This window comes from Parasteatoda tepidariorum, chromosome 3, assembly GCF_982258835.1.
Source record: "Parasteatoda tepidariorum strain Cologne lab strain chromosome 3, Ptep-v5.0, whole genome shotgun sequence".
Taxonomy (NCBI): domain Eukaryota; kingdom Metazoa; phylum Arthropoda; class Arachnida; order Araneae; family Theridiidae; genus Parasteatoda; species Parasteatoda tepidariorum.
Window position 1 is genome coordinate 45,686,278 of NC_141757.1, and position 18,824 is coordinate 45,705,101.

An 18,824-nucleotide genomic window follows, 5' to 3' on the forward strand; every position below is an offset into this window, starting at 1 on the left:
CCGCGGGCCGGAGTTGGAAACCCCTGATCTATAACAATGGGCTCGCCCATGTTTTCATGGTTTCTCTCCCAGGAACAATGTTTTCATGGGGCACATTAGGACCCATAATCCTCATAGAACAATCCCTGACGTCAGTAAGCTACTTGAACATAGTTGCAGACCAGGTTGTCCCATTCATGGCAACAGTTTTTCCTGCGGGGGATGGTGTTTACCAACAGGATAATGCACCATGTCATAAGGGTCGAATCGTCATGGATTGGTTCGAGGAACATTCCAGTGACTTTCAAGTCATGTCTTGGCCCCCAAATTCACCTGACCTTAATCCAATAGAGCATTTGTGGTCCTACTTGGAAAACCAAATTAGTGCTGCCACGCTACCCCCTCGCAATGTGAGGGAATTGCAGGGCCAGTTGGTGAGCGCTTGGTACTAGAAACCTCAGACTACCTATCAGCACCTTGTGGAATCAATGCCACGGCGGGTGCTGGCAGTTTTGAGGGCTAAAGGTGGTCCTACATGTTATTAACAGAGTGGTCATAATGTTATGGCTCTTCGGTGTATATTAGAAGGAGATAACCCCCTTAAACCATACATTAAAACTACGCCAATGCCAGACTTAATTCCGTAAAAAAAAAAATTATGGAGTTACATCAAAGGTTAGGCATTCGTGCCCGATATGCCATGTGATTTAACATACTTGCGACGAAGGGTCAGAACCGCATTCGCTATCATTGATCGTAACAAGTTGCAGCAAGTGTGGCAAGAATTTGACTTCAGACTTGAGGTCTGCCGCACCACCAAAGGTTCACAGATTAAACATTTATAGAAGAAAAACTTGTGGTATTGTATTTCTTTATCAGGTAAAGTTAAATTTGTTGATGTGATGTCGCTACATAAAATTAGAGCAAATAATTATTTATATTTCATTAATACTAGACTAATTTTGGCAAAAACATGCTACACTTTAAATAGAATTATGAAAACTAACTAATACGCAGTTTTTTTTTAAAGTCAACATATTAAAAGTATTATTTAATATAGTATATTAATAGTTAAAAATGCATTGAAATTTTTTCAAATGACATCCTTTAATACCGCGCATAAATTTAAGCCAGTCGTTCAGTGCTTTTTCTTCATTTTGAAATTTTGCTTCGCGAGAACGATGTCACATAAATTTAGAACACTTTGTTCTTCTACCTTTAGAATTACGTAACGATTTTTAATTATTGTAAACAAAGTGTTTTTTGGAATCTTGAATAAATTTAGCGATTATTCTTCTATCCTCTTCCTTTGAAAATTTTTAATTTTGCTCTAAGCATCTAGCATTTCACTCGTTAAGAACAGCTATTTTCGCTAAATATTATACTCCGAAAGTGAGCAAAACTAAAATCCAGAAGAATGCAAATAATATCACGTGTTTTAACACCAAAATAAACCACCTCTTACAAAACTTCACAAAGAGAGAGAATACAATTTTCAAACAAGAAAAATATGATTGATGAATAAAAGAAAACCTTTGAAAGGTAATTTTGGAAGGTTCTGATTATACAGGAAACTTGCATTTTTAAGTGAAGGTGCAATATACACTTCAAATTCTCAATGATGATCAGTAATCCACATTCCACAATTCTTTTGACTATGGATTACGCCAAACCTACTAAGTTAAGAATAGATGGTCCTGTCACTCTTTATTCATTCATAGAGAATTGAACTCAAGTATTTTATTTTAATTGAGCAAAAACATCAAAGGATACAGTGGTTTGTATAGTTTTGTCAGGACTTTTGTTATCGATTGACTCGTTGTCAATGGAAAAAATGTTATTTTTGAAAACACCTGTTTTTGTTTGATTTTCTAGTAATTAAAAAAAATTAAGCAAAATTTCGATCGGATCGCTGTATTGAAATGAACGGTTCAGTTCGAATGGATGTTAAAATAACATTGCGTCTATATCAGCAAACGGGACTTCGTGTAGCAATCGTTATAATGGAAGAATGGCACTAACGACAGGTCGTACTAAAGAGTGTAGACTATTTTGTTTGTTAAAGATTTCCAAATCTTGGAGAGTATCGCACTCTGAAATTTCTAAATTTCCAACCACGTTTTACTCGGTTGCTAAGCAACCAATTTTAGACTATAGAAAAATTGAAATACGGTGCTGGAAAAAAGTATTAAGTCACTATAGAAAGTGATAAAACGTTAGAAGAAAGGACATTTAAGGTTTTATTTTATAAAATAGCCACAGATTATGCCATAATGAAATCAAGACAAAATTAAAATTTATAGCGAAATACATTACATATTACTTAAAGCGTCATAATAAGATTTCAACACTAAGTAAGATGGAAAAAATTTTTTGATCGCCGCAAGGCGATCATAGGTTACCCATTGTCAAAATGGTTGTTGTCTATTTTTTTTTTTTTTTTTTTGATAAGTACAATTTCAATTAGCAAATTATAACATGCTTCCTCTTTTCATCATAATTAATGTAATTTAGTTCAATTTTAGCTTTCAACTCTTACGTCGTACATTAATTATTTCGCAGTTATATAATCGAGAACAATCTAGTAAACAACAATCTTTCGCTTCTATACAAACAATGGCAAGAAATCTATTTATGATTTGAAAGCAAGGTCATGAAGTTCTAAAAACATTATTGTGCAATATGCAGTTAAAACTTGGATAAGGTTGTGCTTTTCAATTAGTTCATTTTAGTAATTGCTGCCTCCACGCTGTCATGTCATAATAGGCGACCATATTCAATGGCCCTGAACGGCGAACCTGAGGGGGTCTCAATTTAATATTTGTATTTTGTGCCTTGAACTCTGTTGCTCTCTTAATCATGTTATTTTAGATAATAAACACACATTTTTCTTGAAAAATGCTCTTACACTTTTATTTACAAAATTATTTCGAAATGGCACTTTGAAATATTACAAAAATCCTTGATTTCTGTGTGACAAGAAAATGGCTCAAAACAGAATAAAAAGTATTTCACAGTTTTTATATTACTTTGAAAAAGCTAATTGCAAATTGATTATCTTAATAGTCAGAAATCTGAATTACTGTATCCTCTTTAAAAAAAACAGCAAAAAAACAATTTTCCTTTCATTTTTATTAGACTTCATTTTAAAATTTAGAATGTTATGTTTATGATCATAAATCTTTTAATGCCATATTCATAGTAAAGCTTTTGATGACATAATATTTAAATATATTTCAGCAAATTTTGTAAAGAAAAAGATTACGATATGTAAAATACTTATATAAATTGATTGCTTTGAAAAATTGCTAAAATACTCTTCGCCCGAGTAATCGGCCTATATGCATTAGTTTGTGTAGACCTTGGCGATCTTTGGCCAAGGTGTAGACTATGGAAAATTGATCCTGATGCAATTATAATATACTAGTGGGTGATTAGCTCTTGCCAACCAGCTTTGGCACCTAAACTCACGGGCCCATCGCAACATTTTTTTAATAATAATACATGTATCGAGGAAAGTTCAAACATTTTATAATCAACTTCATTCTTTGAAAAATTTTATTGTAAAGATTGTAAGCAAGAGGTTGCATTCATTATGGCAGCATACTTTTTTTAAAATTTATTTTCAACATGCAAGCATGCATCTGTTCTATTATATTTGCTTGTTAATAACTATCGAAATTCATTTTACAAACTAATTCATGTTTTGAAGCTTTTGTTCCAATATTATTAGGAAGTGGAAAAGCTTTTAAATTATATTTTAATCAAATGAAGCCAAATATTTGAGCTATTTTATTTATTGAATTTCAAACATTTATCTACATTAAGCAGAAGGTTCAGTATAATGGAGTAGCAATATCTTGTTAAATAAAAGCAGTGCTTCAAAATGCAAAGTGATTGATAGTATTTGATAAAGAATAATTCATATTTTCTCACATTATCTGTAAAAATAGGCATATCTATTAAATTTCTCCCTATATAAATGTCCTTAAAGCTTATTTGGTAGTCATGGTAATCAATTTTATTAGCAGAATACAAATCAAGTAGCAACTTTGTTTTAAGTTTAAAAGACAACTATTCTGATTTACCAGAGCTGGTATAATCTCAGTTTTCGGCAGTGGCGTACAGAATGGGACGAAACAAAGAGAGTTCATACCAAGCATTCAGCCAAACGAAGCATCTAATGATAAGTCTTCCTTTTGGACATTTTACCGTAATCACCATTTCCCATTATAAAAAAGTTACAAATTTTATCTTATTTTATTCAAACAGCAAATATGTAAGCAAAAATAATTGAAACTATTAAAAAATATAAATTGGCCATATTATGATTCTTTGAACGTAACGAGTTTTAATCCAGATTTTGAAAACGAAAATGCTCTTAAAACATAAAAAATTTAAGTTTAATAAATACTTCTGTAATTAATTGCAGTTTCATTATGACAATCGTCCATGTAGTTTTTGCGCAGTGTGGGTTCTTCACGCATAACAAGACAAAAGTTTCTTTATAACAAACTGGCACAATTTAGAATTTTTCTGTTTTACAGAGTAATATTTGTATGTAAGAATGAGCCAGTACTTCTAAAAATTTATTTAAAAAAAAGGCCTTAAAATTAAAAAATAGCCCAAAAATCTAGAATAAAAAAATAATCTCGTAAAATTAAAAATAGCCCAAAATCTCAAAAGGTGCCCTAATATAGCAAAATATTCCTAAAATGCAAATGCATAGCTGCCAACTTGAACGGCCATTGAAAAGTAATTTTCTTAGCGGTAGCAACATAAACGTTTTGATGTAATTAATCTTGAATTTAAAAGTTTCAAAACAAACTTTTTAACCTATCACAACAAATCAGTAATTTAAAAATATGCATATAGGATCTAATAGTCAGCTAAATTTGCTTTTAAATAATACAATTAGTCGGAAGTTTTTCCAAATTTAGTTTCTGTTGTCTATCATTATTTTTCATTTTGTAAAATCTTTTTCAACGAACGTACAAGTTGGCAGGCATGCAAATGTTATCCAAATCCAGGTCTAAACTGAAGAGCTCAGGGAAAGAAGTGACACTTTCAGGATGACTACGATCGGGGTATGAAGAGCCGTAGTGGCTCAGGGGATAGAGCTTTATCCAATAAAGTGAACCGGGTTCAAATCCCAGCGATCGCTGATCGATACGAATTCCGCACCCAGCTCGTACCGACCACGGTGCTGACGATAAATATCCTCAAAGGTAGACGGATCATGGGTTAGAGTCCCCTTAGCGTCGGACTAACTGTGTGAGGTTTTCCTCTTTATGTAACGTAAATGCCGATTAGTTCCTTCAAAAAGTCCTCCGCGAAGGCAAATTTATCCCAATACTTGATCCAGAAGTTCCCTTGTCTTCTAGATTGGGTTCAAAATGACAAGCTACGGAGTTGAAAATTGGTAGTCGTAAACTCAAAATTGGCTCGGCTGTTCAACGACGATTATAAATTAATATAAAACCTATGCTTGTGGGCCGTGGTGGCTCAGGAGATCGAACATTAGTGCCCAAAATGAAGTGGCCCAGGTTTTATTTCCAGTGGAGGTTTGAACGAATTCTGCTTTCGGCTCGCACCCACCACTGTGCTGACGTAAAATATTCTCAGTTGTAGACAGATCATGGGTTTCAATCCTCTTTCCATGGGGCTAACCGTGGGAAGTTTTCGTGGCTTTCCTCTCCATGTAACACAAAAGTGAGTTAGTTCTATCAAAAAATTCTCCAAGAAGGCTAGTTTGCCCCGATGCTTGATCTAGGAGTTTCATTGTTTTCTGGGCTAGATTCAAAATTGCAAGGTCCTGGAGACGATTTTCCCTAATGTCGACTCTATTCGCTCCTTTACTCGCTGCGGTTTTATTAAACTACTGTTTCATCACCTTATCTAGTAACCTTCACTGAGAGGCAACCCTATGCTCTCCTCAATGCAGCACTCGCCCAAAATTGTAAACGAGTCTTCGCACTCATGGATATTTTTAAAAGTTGCTTGTTGAATTAAGTGGATTTTATCTTCGTTTAAAACAAGAAAAATTCAAATAACGAGAAAAAGCACTTCGTCCTTCAATAAAGAAAGAGTTAGAAAAATCTGCCGAAATATCGTATAACGACAACACATGCACACAGTAATTTCAGTTAACTACACAAATATTTCAATTAAAATAAATTTTCAAAAATCTGCCGAAATATCGTATTACGACAACACATACACACAGTAATTTCAGTTAACTACACAAATATTTCAGTTAAAATAAATTTTCAAATAGAAACTATTCCTGTAAATTAAATAAAAATTTGGAGTAATAAAATATTTATATCTTCAGAATAATCAATTTTTTTGAATACCTTAATTAAGTTTTAAAAAAATTGCCACCTATATAAATCATCACATTATTAAATGTTCATATCTTTAGCTTTTATTTTAAAAAAAAAGGTATCACAATTTTTTTTGCGCAGTATGAAAAGTAATTCTTTTCATTTCCTTCATTTTTACCGGGTTTTTTCAATTATTTCTATTTCAGAAAAAGTATGTATGTATCTTTCTTCAAAATGCTTACAATATCTTTAAAAAAAACATTACATATATTTTATACTGAACAACTTTTGATTGAAAGTATTTTCTTCATAAAAAAAAATGATGTCTTTAAAAAAATGAGAAAAATTTTCATTAAATTTTTTCAAATATTTTCTAGAAAATGCGTACTATTATGAAAATAAGGGGAAAAAATATTTTTAAATAAAGCCATGACATAAAGAAACAAATTTTTGACATATTCACTATTATTTTCGTATAGTTAATTTATCTTTAACATCAAATCATATTTATTGAAACTTAAAATAGTGGCTGCTGAACTTTTTTTTAATATATCTTAAATTTGTCACCGAAAATTCCGATATTTTCCTACACTCTTGCTTCTATTACTGTTATTTGTGCATATCTGAAATTATTCACCTGCTTTTTATTTGTTTCCTAATTAATTTTATCATACATTTTGCTATGTACTTATCCTTTCATGTTATGCTTCATTAATTTCATAACTTATCTATCTTGTAACTTTTTATTCATAATTATATAACAACTTTAGCTTATTCGATTCTATAACTCAACAATTGGTCTATTTATTTTACAATTTTTTGTATTCAATTTATTTTATGCAATTTTTTTTATTCAATTTATGCTCTTCTAATAAATATAAATATCCTATGAAAATTATTAAATTTATTGTCACTCTAAAATAAGGTCTTTTTTTTCTCCTTAATACAAAAACACATTTACTAACTGATAACATATTTTAGCACGATCCATCTATTTTAATAAGAATGGTTCAGAGAGAAGCAGGATCAAAAAAAGTGAGATGTGTCTTTTAATTTATATTCTGCTTCAAAGAGGAGACACAGAAAACTTTTTTGTTATTATTTTTGAAGTATTCATTAGTCTTTAAAATTTCAAAAGAATTTTTGAGTTGGTCGAATCATATAATAGTCTCATTTGTAACAACTTGTTTTTTATTTATTTATCTATTTTTTGCACAATAGCTTTTATTGTTGGTAATTTGCTTTAAAAGTTTAAACATTTATTCTTAGATTGTCATGCATTCTGTATGTCTAAAAACTGTATGACCTATTTTTTTTTTTTTTTTTGTCCCTTGCAGAATGGTAATAAATTGTTTCTTATTTGGTAATCAAAATCTTACTTTTGCTGTGATAACTGATCGTAACAGTTCAGCTGCGACAATCTCGTACTATTAAGATAGGCAGAAGTGAGTAGTCTTTGTCGATAGATCTCTATTTTAGTATTTTGTCGAAAGCGCTTTTTTTCACGAATTTATATATTACGAATTTATTTGACGATTTTTGATTTATCTCACGAATCTATTTGTTTTATTATTGTTATTAGTTATTCATTGAAAAATGAGTCTCAATCGTGCTGTTACGCTTTAAGATTTTATACTATAGCACATTTCTAATAGGTTTAAAGAATTACATGTCATTTATTTGAATTCAAATTTATTTTAATGACTTAGTATTTACTAAAAAGATGTAATATTTTTTTTTAAAGAAAAGTTGTTACATGGATTTGAATGATTGTTTTGAATTCTTAGAATTTTGTGCATTTGCAATGTACCTAAGTTAGTAGCGATCGAAGAGAGCTTGGTTTGCGAAGCAAACCGTATAAGATTGCGTATCAATTTTCGGGGGTTGGCGAGCATTAGCGAGCAGGGGGCGCAGCCCACTAGTTTACAAAAAAGTGTCAAAGCTAAGTACGATTGTTTGGACGTAAATGTTATTGTCTCAAAAAAGGAAAAAATAATCAATTAAGGTATAAAGCTAACAGCAACAATCTCCACATCATTACACACATACAAAAAGAAAATGCTTAAAACTTATAAATTGTGCAGTTACTTAAATTAAAGGATTTAAAAACTAAACAATAAGGTACAAAAGCCTGCTACATTATTAAATATTGCGGCCACATACTTGGTAAAGACACCGTAAATTATTTGAAATAAATTTATAAAAATAATTACAAAGCTATATCCTATACTCACAGAAGAGGGAAAAAAATTCAAATATAAAACAAACTAAATCTTTTCGGAAACGAGATAAGAATTCTAAAACAAGTTTAAAATTAAACGGAAACAAAAAACTAAGAAATAAAAAGGTGTTTCAGAAAGTCCGATTATATAAAGAGAATGATAATACACAAAAACTTATGCTTACAGAATAAGATGAATCGGTTGGTGGCCCTTCGGGCCAAATACCGAGCTCCCACTAATACCAAGCACCAAAAACTTATGAAATAGCTAAGTTTATTCGCACCTCATGTTCACTCATGCGTTTTTTAAATCGTATGTTCCAAGTGAAACATGCGCGAAATAGTGTTCGAAGATTTTCGCGAGAAAATGTGAGACCCGACTTGGCGAATTTCAAAATACGGTGCCAAAGAAGTGCCCGGGAGTAGATAATGTGGAAAGTCGCTTCACTGTTTATAAAATTGAATAAAACTGATGCCTGTGTTGCAAACATTAAATTTTGAATGATCTGTTATGCAGAAGAAAACAATTTTTATAGTTTTCTCTGTTAGCAGCGTTGTTCGTTGTCATGCTTTATAACTAATTTGAAATTTGGTAATTAAAAAAAAAACTAGTTTCCTAAAAAGAACGCAGCGAACTGTACATTTCTCTCTCTATCCGTTTATTTTTAAGGGATCGATGTATTTCTTGTTATATTTTGTAAGCACGTGTGTTATTTTATAATTTTTACCTTTCTTTTTCTAGTATTAAAAGACGCCCTCGCTAAATCGGGTGCCCTTGGAGAAATAAGAGCCAAAATACGTGCTGAAGTATTTAACATCCTGCAAGATGAAAGTGAACCTCCCAATCCTGTTTCCAATGAAAATATTCTTATTAATGAGTTAATTCGAGAATACTTAATATTCAATGGATACTTATTTACAGAATCAGTGTTAGTTGCAGGTGATATATTTTTTAGTATGCTCTGTTTTTTAGAAGATCATGTCTTAACTTCGCCAATAACATTACTAACTTTTTATGCTTTTTGAAGAATTTCAAACTTAAACGGCTACACTGGATAGATATGTTTTGAGCACTATGACAAGTTAGTGACTATGAATTTTTTATATAAGTCTTTAGGATGTTAAAGTGACTTTTACAAAAATATTTTAGTTTTAATGCAAAATCTACATAAGTTACGTGACCTGTGTAAAGGTCAGAACAACGAAACAATTTAAAATATTTATTCTTACTAAAATCTAACACTTCTCAACAGAATTTTGTTTTACTTTCAAAAAGTGATATAATATCGACTTGACATGGGTTAATTTATTCTAAAGGTATAAATTGCATTGATAAATTAAATATTGGATGCGTATTGTAAATTAATAAAAATTCTGGCTATTTAAAAAAAGAAAAAAAAAATTGTAAATAATTTAAATGTTAAATATTCTCATTTCAAAACATTTATGTGAGTTCTAAGTTGAGATTTATCTAAAATTTTAAAATACATGAAATTGAGGGGAAAAAAAAACAACTTCGTATTAAGTTCTTTTTCATACATACTTCGTATAAAGTTCAAAATGCAGAATTGATTGTTGTTAGAAATTAAATAAAAAGGCAAGATCGTAAATTAAACATTTTGTGTTCTTTTTTACTTTTATAGAGTTTTAAACTTATGTAAAGTGTTCTGTAAATACTACTCTTAAAATATATTCTACGAATCTTTTTAAAAAACTTTATGCAATAAGGGTTGCATTTGTAAGCGAAAAAGAAACAAACACGTGTACTTTATATATTTCTCGAATCACTTACGAGGAGAGAGTGAAGAAGAAAATTGTTTGATATCTTGACGAAACCAGGAGTTGTTTCTAAAAATCCCCTTTCACCTCTTGTTTTACTCGGGCAATCAAACCGGTTTTAATGTTATCAGTTCTGCCTTCCTCAGAAGTGATTTCGATAGCGTTTTTTTTCTTCTCTCGATTAAATATTTATTGGCGGTCCCTTATGTACATACTTCTTTTAATAAGGATTCTGAAAATATACATTAAGGGCTATCATTACGAAAGACCCTAGGTAATGAGTAGAGATGCCAAATTTAGGACTGCAACTATACAGGAAATGGAAGAGAAAAAAACTGATAATAAACATATTTTATTTATGTATTTTCGAGAGGAATAAAGTATTTCCTATTACCATACTATTTTTCACACATATTTTAAAGTGCGCAAAATAAAAAAAGTTAACAGTCCGAATAACTTTTGATTTTATGATCGGATTTTAACATATTAGGACTCAATCTTAATGGTTTGAGAGCCTAACCTTAAATATGCTAATTAATGAGAGTAGAAGATATTTCAAGTTATGAAATCAGACACAAAAACGTACTTTCTCTACCTTTTTTTAGACCGCTTCTAGATCCTCAGAAATTGGAAAAGAAGCCGTTATCAGGAAGCTATGGTCCCAATAGTTTTTTAGGACAGCGGTAGATAGTTTAGACCCGTTAATGTTAATTTTTGCGGGTTTCACCATATCTCGTGAACTTTTTAAAAGCGAATCGAAGAATTTTTACAACCAATAATAAAATTCGTTTATCCATATATAATTTCATACAAAAAATAAATTTTTATAAATATTTATTATTTTATTTATAATCGTTGAAAAAATTTTGAATGGTAAGGTATACAATTTTGTACATCATTTTTAAGCATGTAATTTTACATGTCAAAATACAATATTTGAGCGAAATCGGTTGAATAGTCCTGAGAAATAGAATTTTAACTATACGACTTTTTTAAAATTTGATTTCTCAGCAACTATTCAACCGAATTCGCTCAAATTTTGTATTTTGCCAATGCAAAAATACAGACTTTAAAATGATGTACAATTCAAATTGTTTCCGACTATTAAAAATAAAAATTTATAAACGAATTTTATAATTGTGGGCAAAATTTTTTAAAATTACTTAAATAGTACTCGAAGACCAAACTATGGGGACCATATTGTCTACATTTCAGCCACTCCCTATATTTTGGGGTAAGAAATCCACATTCGTAGAAAAAAAGGTATGCTTATTCAGAGAAGGTGCATTTTTGTGTCTGATTTAGTAACTTAAAGTATCATCTGCCTGCACTAATTAATAAGTATAATTGAGGTCAACCTCTGGCACCATTAAGATTGAGTCCTGGAAGGTAAAGATCCGATCATTAGATCAAAAGTTATACTGTACATATGAAATCTTTTACTATCGAAATTATTGAAAAATTAGAATGAAAGTTATAACTATTAAGCCTTTACTATTCTCGGTTACAAAAAAACTGTCTATATCTACATATTTACTTCAAAAAAAGAAATTGCTGCCTAAATCATCTTATTCCTCTTGCTACAATTTGTTTACTTTTAATAAAACTTCAAAGTGTTTAAAAATATATTTTTACACTTATTGTTTCTTTTTTCCTTTTTATTCATGAAAGTTTCCACATTTGTTTATTAAATACAATTTATCTGTTTTTCTTTTTCAGAATCCGGACATCCAAATTTTCCTCTACAAAGACAGTTACTGGAAGAAAGATTAAAAGTTAAAGTTGTAGATAATTCCAGCAATATGTAAGATTTCTAAAATAAAAAAAGTCATTAGTAGTATATTTTCTTTGTTGATTATCATAGAGATGTGTTCAGCATTGTTATTGCTGTAGTTGTAATATAGTGAAAAGACAAATAATATCTTATGTATTGATTCTTTAAAATAATATTGCATTGATTACACTGGGGAACAAATTTTTTGTTGCATTTATACAAATACTTGATCATGCCTAACTCGAGTGTGCAAATTTCACACCTGAAATTAGTTTTGCTCCTAAAGTTACAGATTTATTTTTAAAAATATATATTCTTAGTTTGTTTTTTAGTGGCCTGTATCTATTTTTTAACATTTCCATTCTTGGGTTCCTGTATAATTTTAATCCTGATGTGTCCTAACTACCCTGGAAGTTTGTCACAACATTTATGTGAACCCCTGTTATAGATAACGTTTTTAAATTTGTACATTTCTACAAAAAAAAAAAAAAAAAAAAACATCCAGAGACCGTTAAAAAACCAAACGCAACAAAAAACAAAGAAAATTTTTTTTACCAGTGTTATCATGAATAGAATATTTAATGCAAAAAGTTAACTTTTACATTTTCAATGTTTTATTCAAAATAAGGTAATAATTTAAGTACAGTGGTTGTAGTACAGTGAGAGTATAAATAATATCTAATGTATTGATCTTTAAAATGATATATAAATAATATCAAAATAAGTACATCTATTACACGTAAACATGTAATTATTTTACTGTAAATTTTTGACCTATTATAATATTATGTTATGTTATTTTATAAAATTATGTTTATACACCTATAACACTATTTTAATAATTTTAAAAACATTCTATGTTTAAATATTGTTCAAGAGGTAGGGGAATCAAAATTTTTTCTTTCTTTCCAAAGTGGTATTGCCTATTAGGAACCACTTCGTAAATTGTCATATTATTTTTCAGTTGTTATAGTCAATATTTTCCATGATAGTAAAATTATTATAAAATTATGTATATTTTATTACGCTTCATAATATATATGCATAAAATAAAAGTAAATTATAAGGAGAATAAAAAATTGTATATAAAGAAAAAATTGTAAGGGTTTGTACTATTTTTTTTCCTAAAATTCTTGAGTTGGGAGATGTTATGTATTTCTGCCTGACCAGAAGAGGGCGTTGTAATCACTCACAATAATTCAGTATTCCTTATTTCCTTCTTTTCTTTATGCACCTCATACTTTTATTTTTTTAGTTCTTACGTCCACATTTTTGAAAATAATTAGTATTTTACACATTTTACAATAGTTTTTTGAAAACTTAAATGTAATTTTTATGACCGCAAATTAATTTTTAAAATAATTAATTTGAAGCATATGAAACATTTTATAACTAATTAATTAAAATTATTTAGCTACTCTATTTTGATAATATGTAACTAAAAAGTGTCTGTATTTATATATTTATAGAGATACAGAAATTATACATTTTTTTTTACAGGCCACTGCTGTATGAACTTGTATCTCAGTTCGTAAACCAACCTAAATCAGAGCAAGAAAATCTTCAAAGTGAAGAATTGAGGTCAAGTCCTTAAAATATTTTGTTATAATCTTATGTATTTAATTATGTTTTACTTAAATAAAAAAGCTTTTCAAGTTAATCAAGGATGCAAGAAATTTTTTCGTTTTTGAAATTTTTAGTAGAAATTGAAGGATTTTTCACAAAAGAGAAGAGCAGAGAAAAAATTAAGTTGTAAAGAATTAGTTGTAATTTTTTAATCAATGTCTATTTTTGTTAATTAGAACTTTGGAGAGATTAGAATTTTTTATCTTTCCTTTTTAGTTCACATCTCTAAGAGTTAATTATACTAAAAATTTAAAAAAAAGACAAATCAATTTTTATGTATTTGATTTTATTTAATTCAATAATTTGCATATTGAGAGCATTTTTTTAAAAGAAAACTCTTATAAATAAGTAAAACTTTTATAAGAAGATACAATAAAGCACATTTTTACTAATGTTTATGATTACAAATAAAATAAAGTAAGCACTAATTATAGTTATTATTTAAAAAAAATTGAAAAATTCTACTATCTTATGCTACATTAAATTTTATTTAGTCAGTTTTCAGTTTCTTCTGTTGTGTCTAGGTTTTTTTTCCAGACAAAATGCCAATCCGGTTAAGAATTTTGTAAAATAGAAAAAAAAAATGCTTCCTAAAACTTCAACTGGCACAGAAAAACAATAAAAAAACTTAGAGCTTGAATTCGAAATACAGTAGAGCACCGATTATCCGAACCCTTATTATCCGAACGTCCAATTATCCAAACTATGTCTGATTTCAGTTTTTTTTTTTTTGAAGTTTAGAATACTTTTTAGCCTATCGACAATTTTTCTAAATCAAGAAGAAGAAATAATATCCCCTACATTTGAAGACCATATTTAATTTACAACCTTTTTAGCAGTTTTCTTATAGTAGCCATACATATATTTACTGTGATACAGTTAAACCTGCATACCCCTTTACAAAAGAAAAATATCTTCCAAGAATGTAACCTTCATTTTGATAGTCTAGAATGCAGAAGAAGTTCATGAATAGATAAGTGCTGAAGTTCTATAATTGGGGAATGGGTAGTTGACACTTATGGTTAATGATTACAGTGCTTGAAATCTTAAATCTTGGAATAAAATTCTTAACAGAAAAACAAACGAAACTGAAGTTTCTGAGCCCGTAGATTTTCCGGATGAAAATGATGAAATTGTTACTGAAATTTTGAATGAAAATTGGAACTCTACAGACGAAGTGAAAGAAGTAGGTGATCAAGTTCAAGATAGTGGATCTTCTCATATAGAAGTGCATTTCATTAGATTTTGCAATGAATTGGCCAGAACGTCAAAATGATGTTGCTCCAGTTCAGTTGATTTATTTAAAAAGAATAAGGGATATATGGCCGCTAATAAACGCGTCTTCTTTGAAACGATATCTTCGCTGGATTTCTTTTGCAATGGAAATAAATGAAAAATGTGGTAAAATCCGTAATTGTCAAAAAAAGTATATGAAACTTAAATATGATAAAAATAATTCAAAATAAAAAAAAAGTAATAAAAAAAATTTATTAAAAATATTTAAAAATTGAAAAAAGAAAAAAAAAAACTTAAACCCGCCAGAGCTATTTTCGACAGTACTACCAGTCCTAAGCCTACAAAAGGTGCGAAGGGAAGTCAATGCATAAATAATAATCATTTAAACTAGATTTTAAACAACTTTCCAATTATCCGAACTTTTCATTATCTGAACCATGTTCGGATAATCGGCGCTCTACTGTAGTTGAAATATTATTCAATTTAGTTATTTCAGCCCCATTTAAGCTACCATTCCTAAAAGTGAAACCAGCAGTATATACTTTAATATCACAATTATACATCTTTATCTTTTTGGCTTATCAGATATTTTTAGCATAAAATTGTAAAAAAAAAAATGAAAAAAGGAATAAACCAAATACACTTAAAAAAACACTGATCTCGATGAGTGCTAGTTGATGCATACATGGTCTGCCAAGTCATACATTCAGTTAGAAAAAAATTTGCAAAAATACGTTCTCCAAAGATTAGATACAAAAGCAGGAGAGTTAAGCTAAAAGTTGGCATGCCTGAGATTTTTATTATTTGTTAGTTAACAGTCATAAGTTCTTATTTCGAAATAATATTAAATCTTCGAATAGCAAAAAGTATTTATCATTGCAAGCCAAACCTTTGTTCTAATTTTTGGCCTTGATATTTTGTATTTCTTTACTTAGCTATTCTTTTGCATGTCGCACAACTAAAAAAATTTAACTATATTTTAACCACTTGTGCAGGAAAGACGTGCTATGCACATTAAGGTGCCAGTGTAAAAATTACCAACGTGTTGTACATATCAGAAAGAAATTATCACGGAAATAAAAAGGTTTTTTTTTTTAAAATTTCTATAAGGCATTGAACACTTAATGTTTCTCTGTGAGTTGTAATCGAAAATTTTATACGACAATCTATGGAAGAGACAGAATTTAAAGCTAGGTGCAAGAAGAAATCACAAATAAGCAAAAAATTCATACTTAATTTTTGGGAGTCATTCCACATTCTTAAAAATTCTAATAGTTTTTCTTCGAGTATCTTACTGTGTTCCTAATATTTTGAAGTCAATTCTTATTTTATCTGTTGCACCCTGGGATTCCCAACAAATACACTCCCACCCGAAGGGCCTAATTCTTCAGATATTTTGTTCAAACTTGTTTTTCTGTTACTATTGCAATTAGTTAAATCACTTACACTTTGCATGTGTTTGTCTCTTTACTTCTCTTCCATTATTCTGTGTTAAGGCACTGAGGAAGGTTCTTGTTTATAGAACCAAAACTTTAGTAGTATGTCATTCACTGTACTTTTTTATGTGCTTTATTCACGTTTTTTCCCTCTTTTTTTTTCTTGCTTGATTCATAAATTTAAGAAGAAGAAAAAAACTAATGAGGAAACAAAAACTTTATTTCAACAAAATAAGAATAAAAAATCATACTCTTTAGAGAAATAACAAAATTAAGAGTACTGAGTGGATAATTTATAAATGAATAAAAAATTATTTGTTCAGCATTTATATCAAACATAACATTTGATTGAACATTGAAACTTTTGAGAAAAGTTACGAATTAAAAAAGATGTTTACCCATTGCATCAATTTGAAAGGAAACTAATTTGTTTTCCTTTTAATTTTATAAGCAACTGCCTGTTGCAGCTTAAAAATTATACATTCTAAACAGTTCAGACTAAATGTCTTAGAGGTGTAAGAATTTTTTTTATATATATCATTGACCACTTACATGCATTTAATTTAACAAAATTTACTTTAAAATACTATTATATTAGCCCTCTATAACTAAACTTAATCAATATTACTAAGATTACCACTAGTTATAAACATTACATACTCATAAACTAAAAATTGGAAATATATATGTTTTTATATTTTATTGTTTGACAGTTTACAGTTTTTGTAGTTGTCCTTAGAAAATAAAATTTACTAATGAATAGGTATGCAACCATATTTTTGAAACAAGTACTTACTTTATCCAGATCAGACTATTAAACAAAATCGAATATTTAAAGACAACAATTTTTATGCCAATAAGAATATTACATTAAAAAAAATTTGTAAAATTATTTGCTGAGGGCTTATCAAAAACTAAATAATGAAATAAGCTATAATGAATATAGTAAGCTTCAGTTGGTTTAGATTAAAAAATATAAAATAATAACAATAAGCAGTTAAATGAGATCTAGATCTAGAAATCATTTATGTTACAATTATATCTTCTTCTAAAAAAAATATATATATATTTCTAACCTGAGCACATATTTTAAAATACATAAATGGTCAATAATGTACTAAAACAATGATGATTACTTTTCTTAATAAACTGGAATTTATATATATAAATATTTCTGAACATTTTCAAAAATTTTAAGCCAACAACAAAAATTATAAGTCAATATTACAAGCAATCAATGTAAAATATACACTTTGTTTGAATTGTTCGGAAAATTAACCATATCAGAAGATTTCGACTATGGAAATTTGCATAGGAAAAGCATTTAATTTTTTTCTATGATACTTAATAAAGCTAAATAAAAACAAGTTTTTTTTTTAAAAAAAAAAGACCAGATTATGCCTTTTTTTCCAAAATGGGCAGATAATATTACTGAAAACCACATCGGCAAAAAGAAATACTTAATAGACAAGAGAAAAGAGACAGTTATGTCACAAAATGTAAATACATAAAATAAAAATTTTTGCTTCTTAATGCAAGATTTTTAACTATTTCTTAGTCAATCAATTAATTTTTTAGAGTATAATCAAAATTCCAGAATCAGTAATTTAAATTAATTGACAGTAGGTAATCAGTAAATTTAAATTATAACTAAATATTTGTTACATATTATCTTTGAGAGTTACATTCTGGAAATTCATCCGCATCAGAAGTTTTCTCTTTTTTTATCTTAAGAGAAGACCGTTTCTTTTTCTTTGATTTCTTCGAATCAACAGATGAATTGGGATTATCTAATGCTTGAATAGAAAAGGAGTTTTCAAAACCTTCATCTAATGCAGACGAACTAAAATTAAGATCATTAGCACTTGTATTATCCCCTTCAATTTTCACTTCCGAATTTTCGATAATTATATCCTCATTGAAGAAAACTGATCCTGCGAATCCCTTTTTAACACTTCGCAATTTTCCATCAGATTTTTGAGGTAAAATTATACTTAATTTAGTTTGTTCAACAGGGTCAGAAATATATTCAAATCTAGAATTTTCATCACATTCTAATATGTGTTGATCACCATCCAAAATAATCTTTTGGTTTTCAATAGCTGTGGGATTTAAATCGCTGGGAACTCTTATCAACCATATCTCAGAGTCTTCATCTAAATCTTCGTAAAAAAGTTGAGGCGTAATGGACTCTTTTACGTAACCATTTGGGCACTGAAAATCGGAACTATTGCTAGACATACTTAAATATTGATATTAACTTTAAATATATTCAAAGTTGAAAATTGTGAAATGCAGAGATATCAAAAGCAAATACGAGCATGCTTATTTTATTTACTGTTTTCTTTTATCACAACGGTTTCCGCTTGCCTATTTCTTTGTGTCTTATATATCCAATGCAATTGTTTCAGTTTTTTGACTTTTTTAAATAAAGCCAGGTTAAGATC

At 29.0% G+C, this 18,824-nt stretch overlaps 2 protein-coding genes across 2 annotated transcripts in view; one reads left to right on the forward strand and one right to left on the reverse strand.

Annotated features, from left to right (window-relative positions):
* Positions 1-13,739, forward strand: part of LOC107444442 (centrosomal protein 20) — a 34,957-nt gene extending 21,218 nt beyond the window's left edge. The window contains exons 2-4 of the mRNA XM_016058573.4: positions 9,269-9,466; positions 12,025-12,109; positions 13,580-13,739. Coding sequence (XP_015914059.3) covers positions 9,269-9,466; positions 12,025-12,109; positions 13,580-13,673 — 377 coding nt within the window. The 3' untranslated portion in view covers positions 13,674-13,739. The remainder of the gene's footprint in view (positions 1-9,268; positions 9,467-12,024; positions 12,110-13,579) is intronic.
* A 2,840-nt stretch (positions 13,740-16,579) lies between these two features.
* LOC139426419 (uncharacterized) lies at positions 16,580-18,745 on the reverse strand. Its single transcript, XM_071185277.2, has one exon. The coding sequence runs from the start codon at positions 18,616-18,618 to the stop codon at positions 18,046-18,048; it is 573 nt and encodes a 190-aa protein (XP_071041378.2). The 5' UTR covers positions 18,619-18,745; the 3' UTR covers positions 16,580-18,045.
* Between the last annotated feature and the right edge of the window lie 79 nt (positions 18,746-18,824).

Bases quoted from the DNA above. Each gene is read 5' to 3' on its own strand.
- LOC139426419 (XM_071185277.2), bottom strand. From the start codon at position 18,618: ATGTCTAGCAATAGTTCCGATTTTCAGTGCCCAAATGGTTACGTAAAA.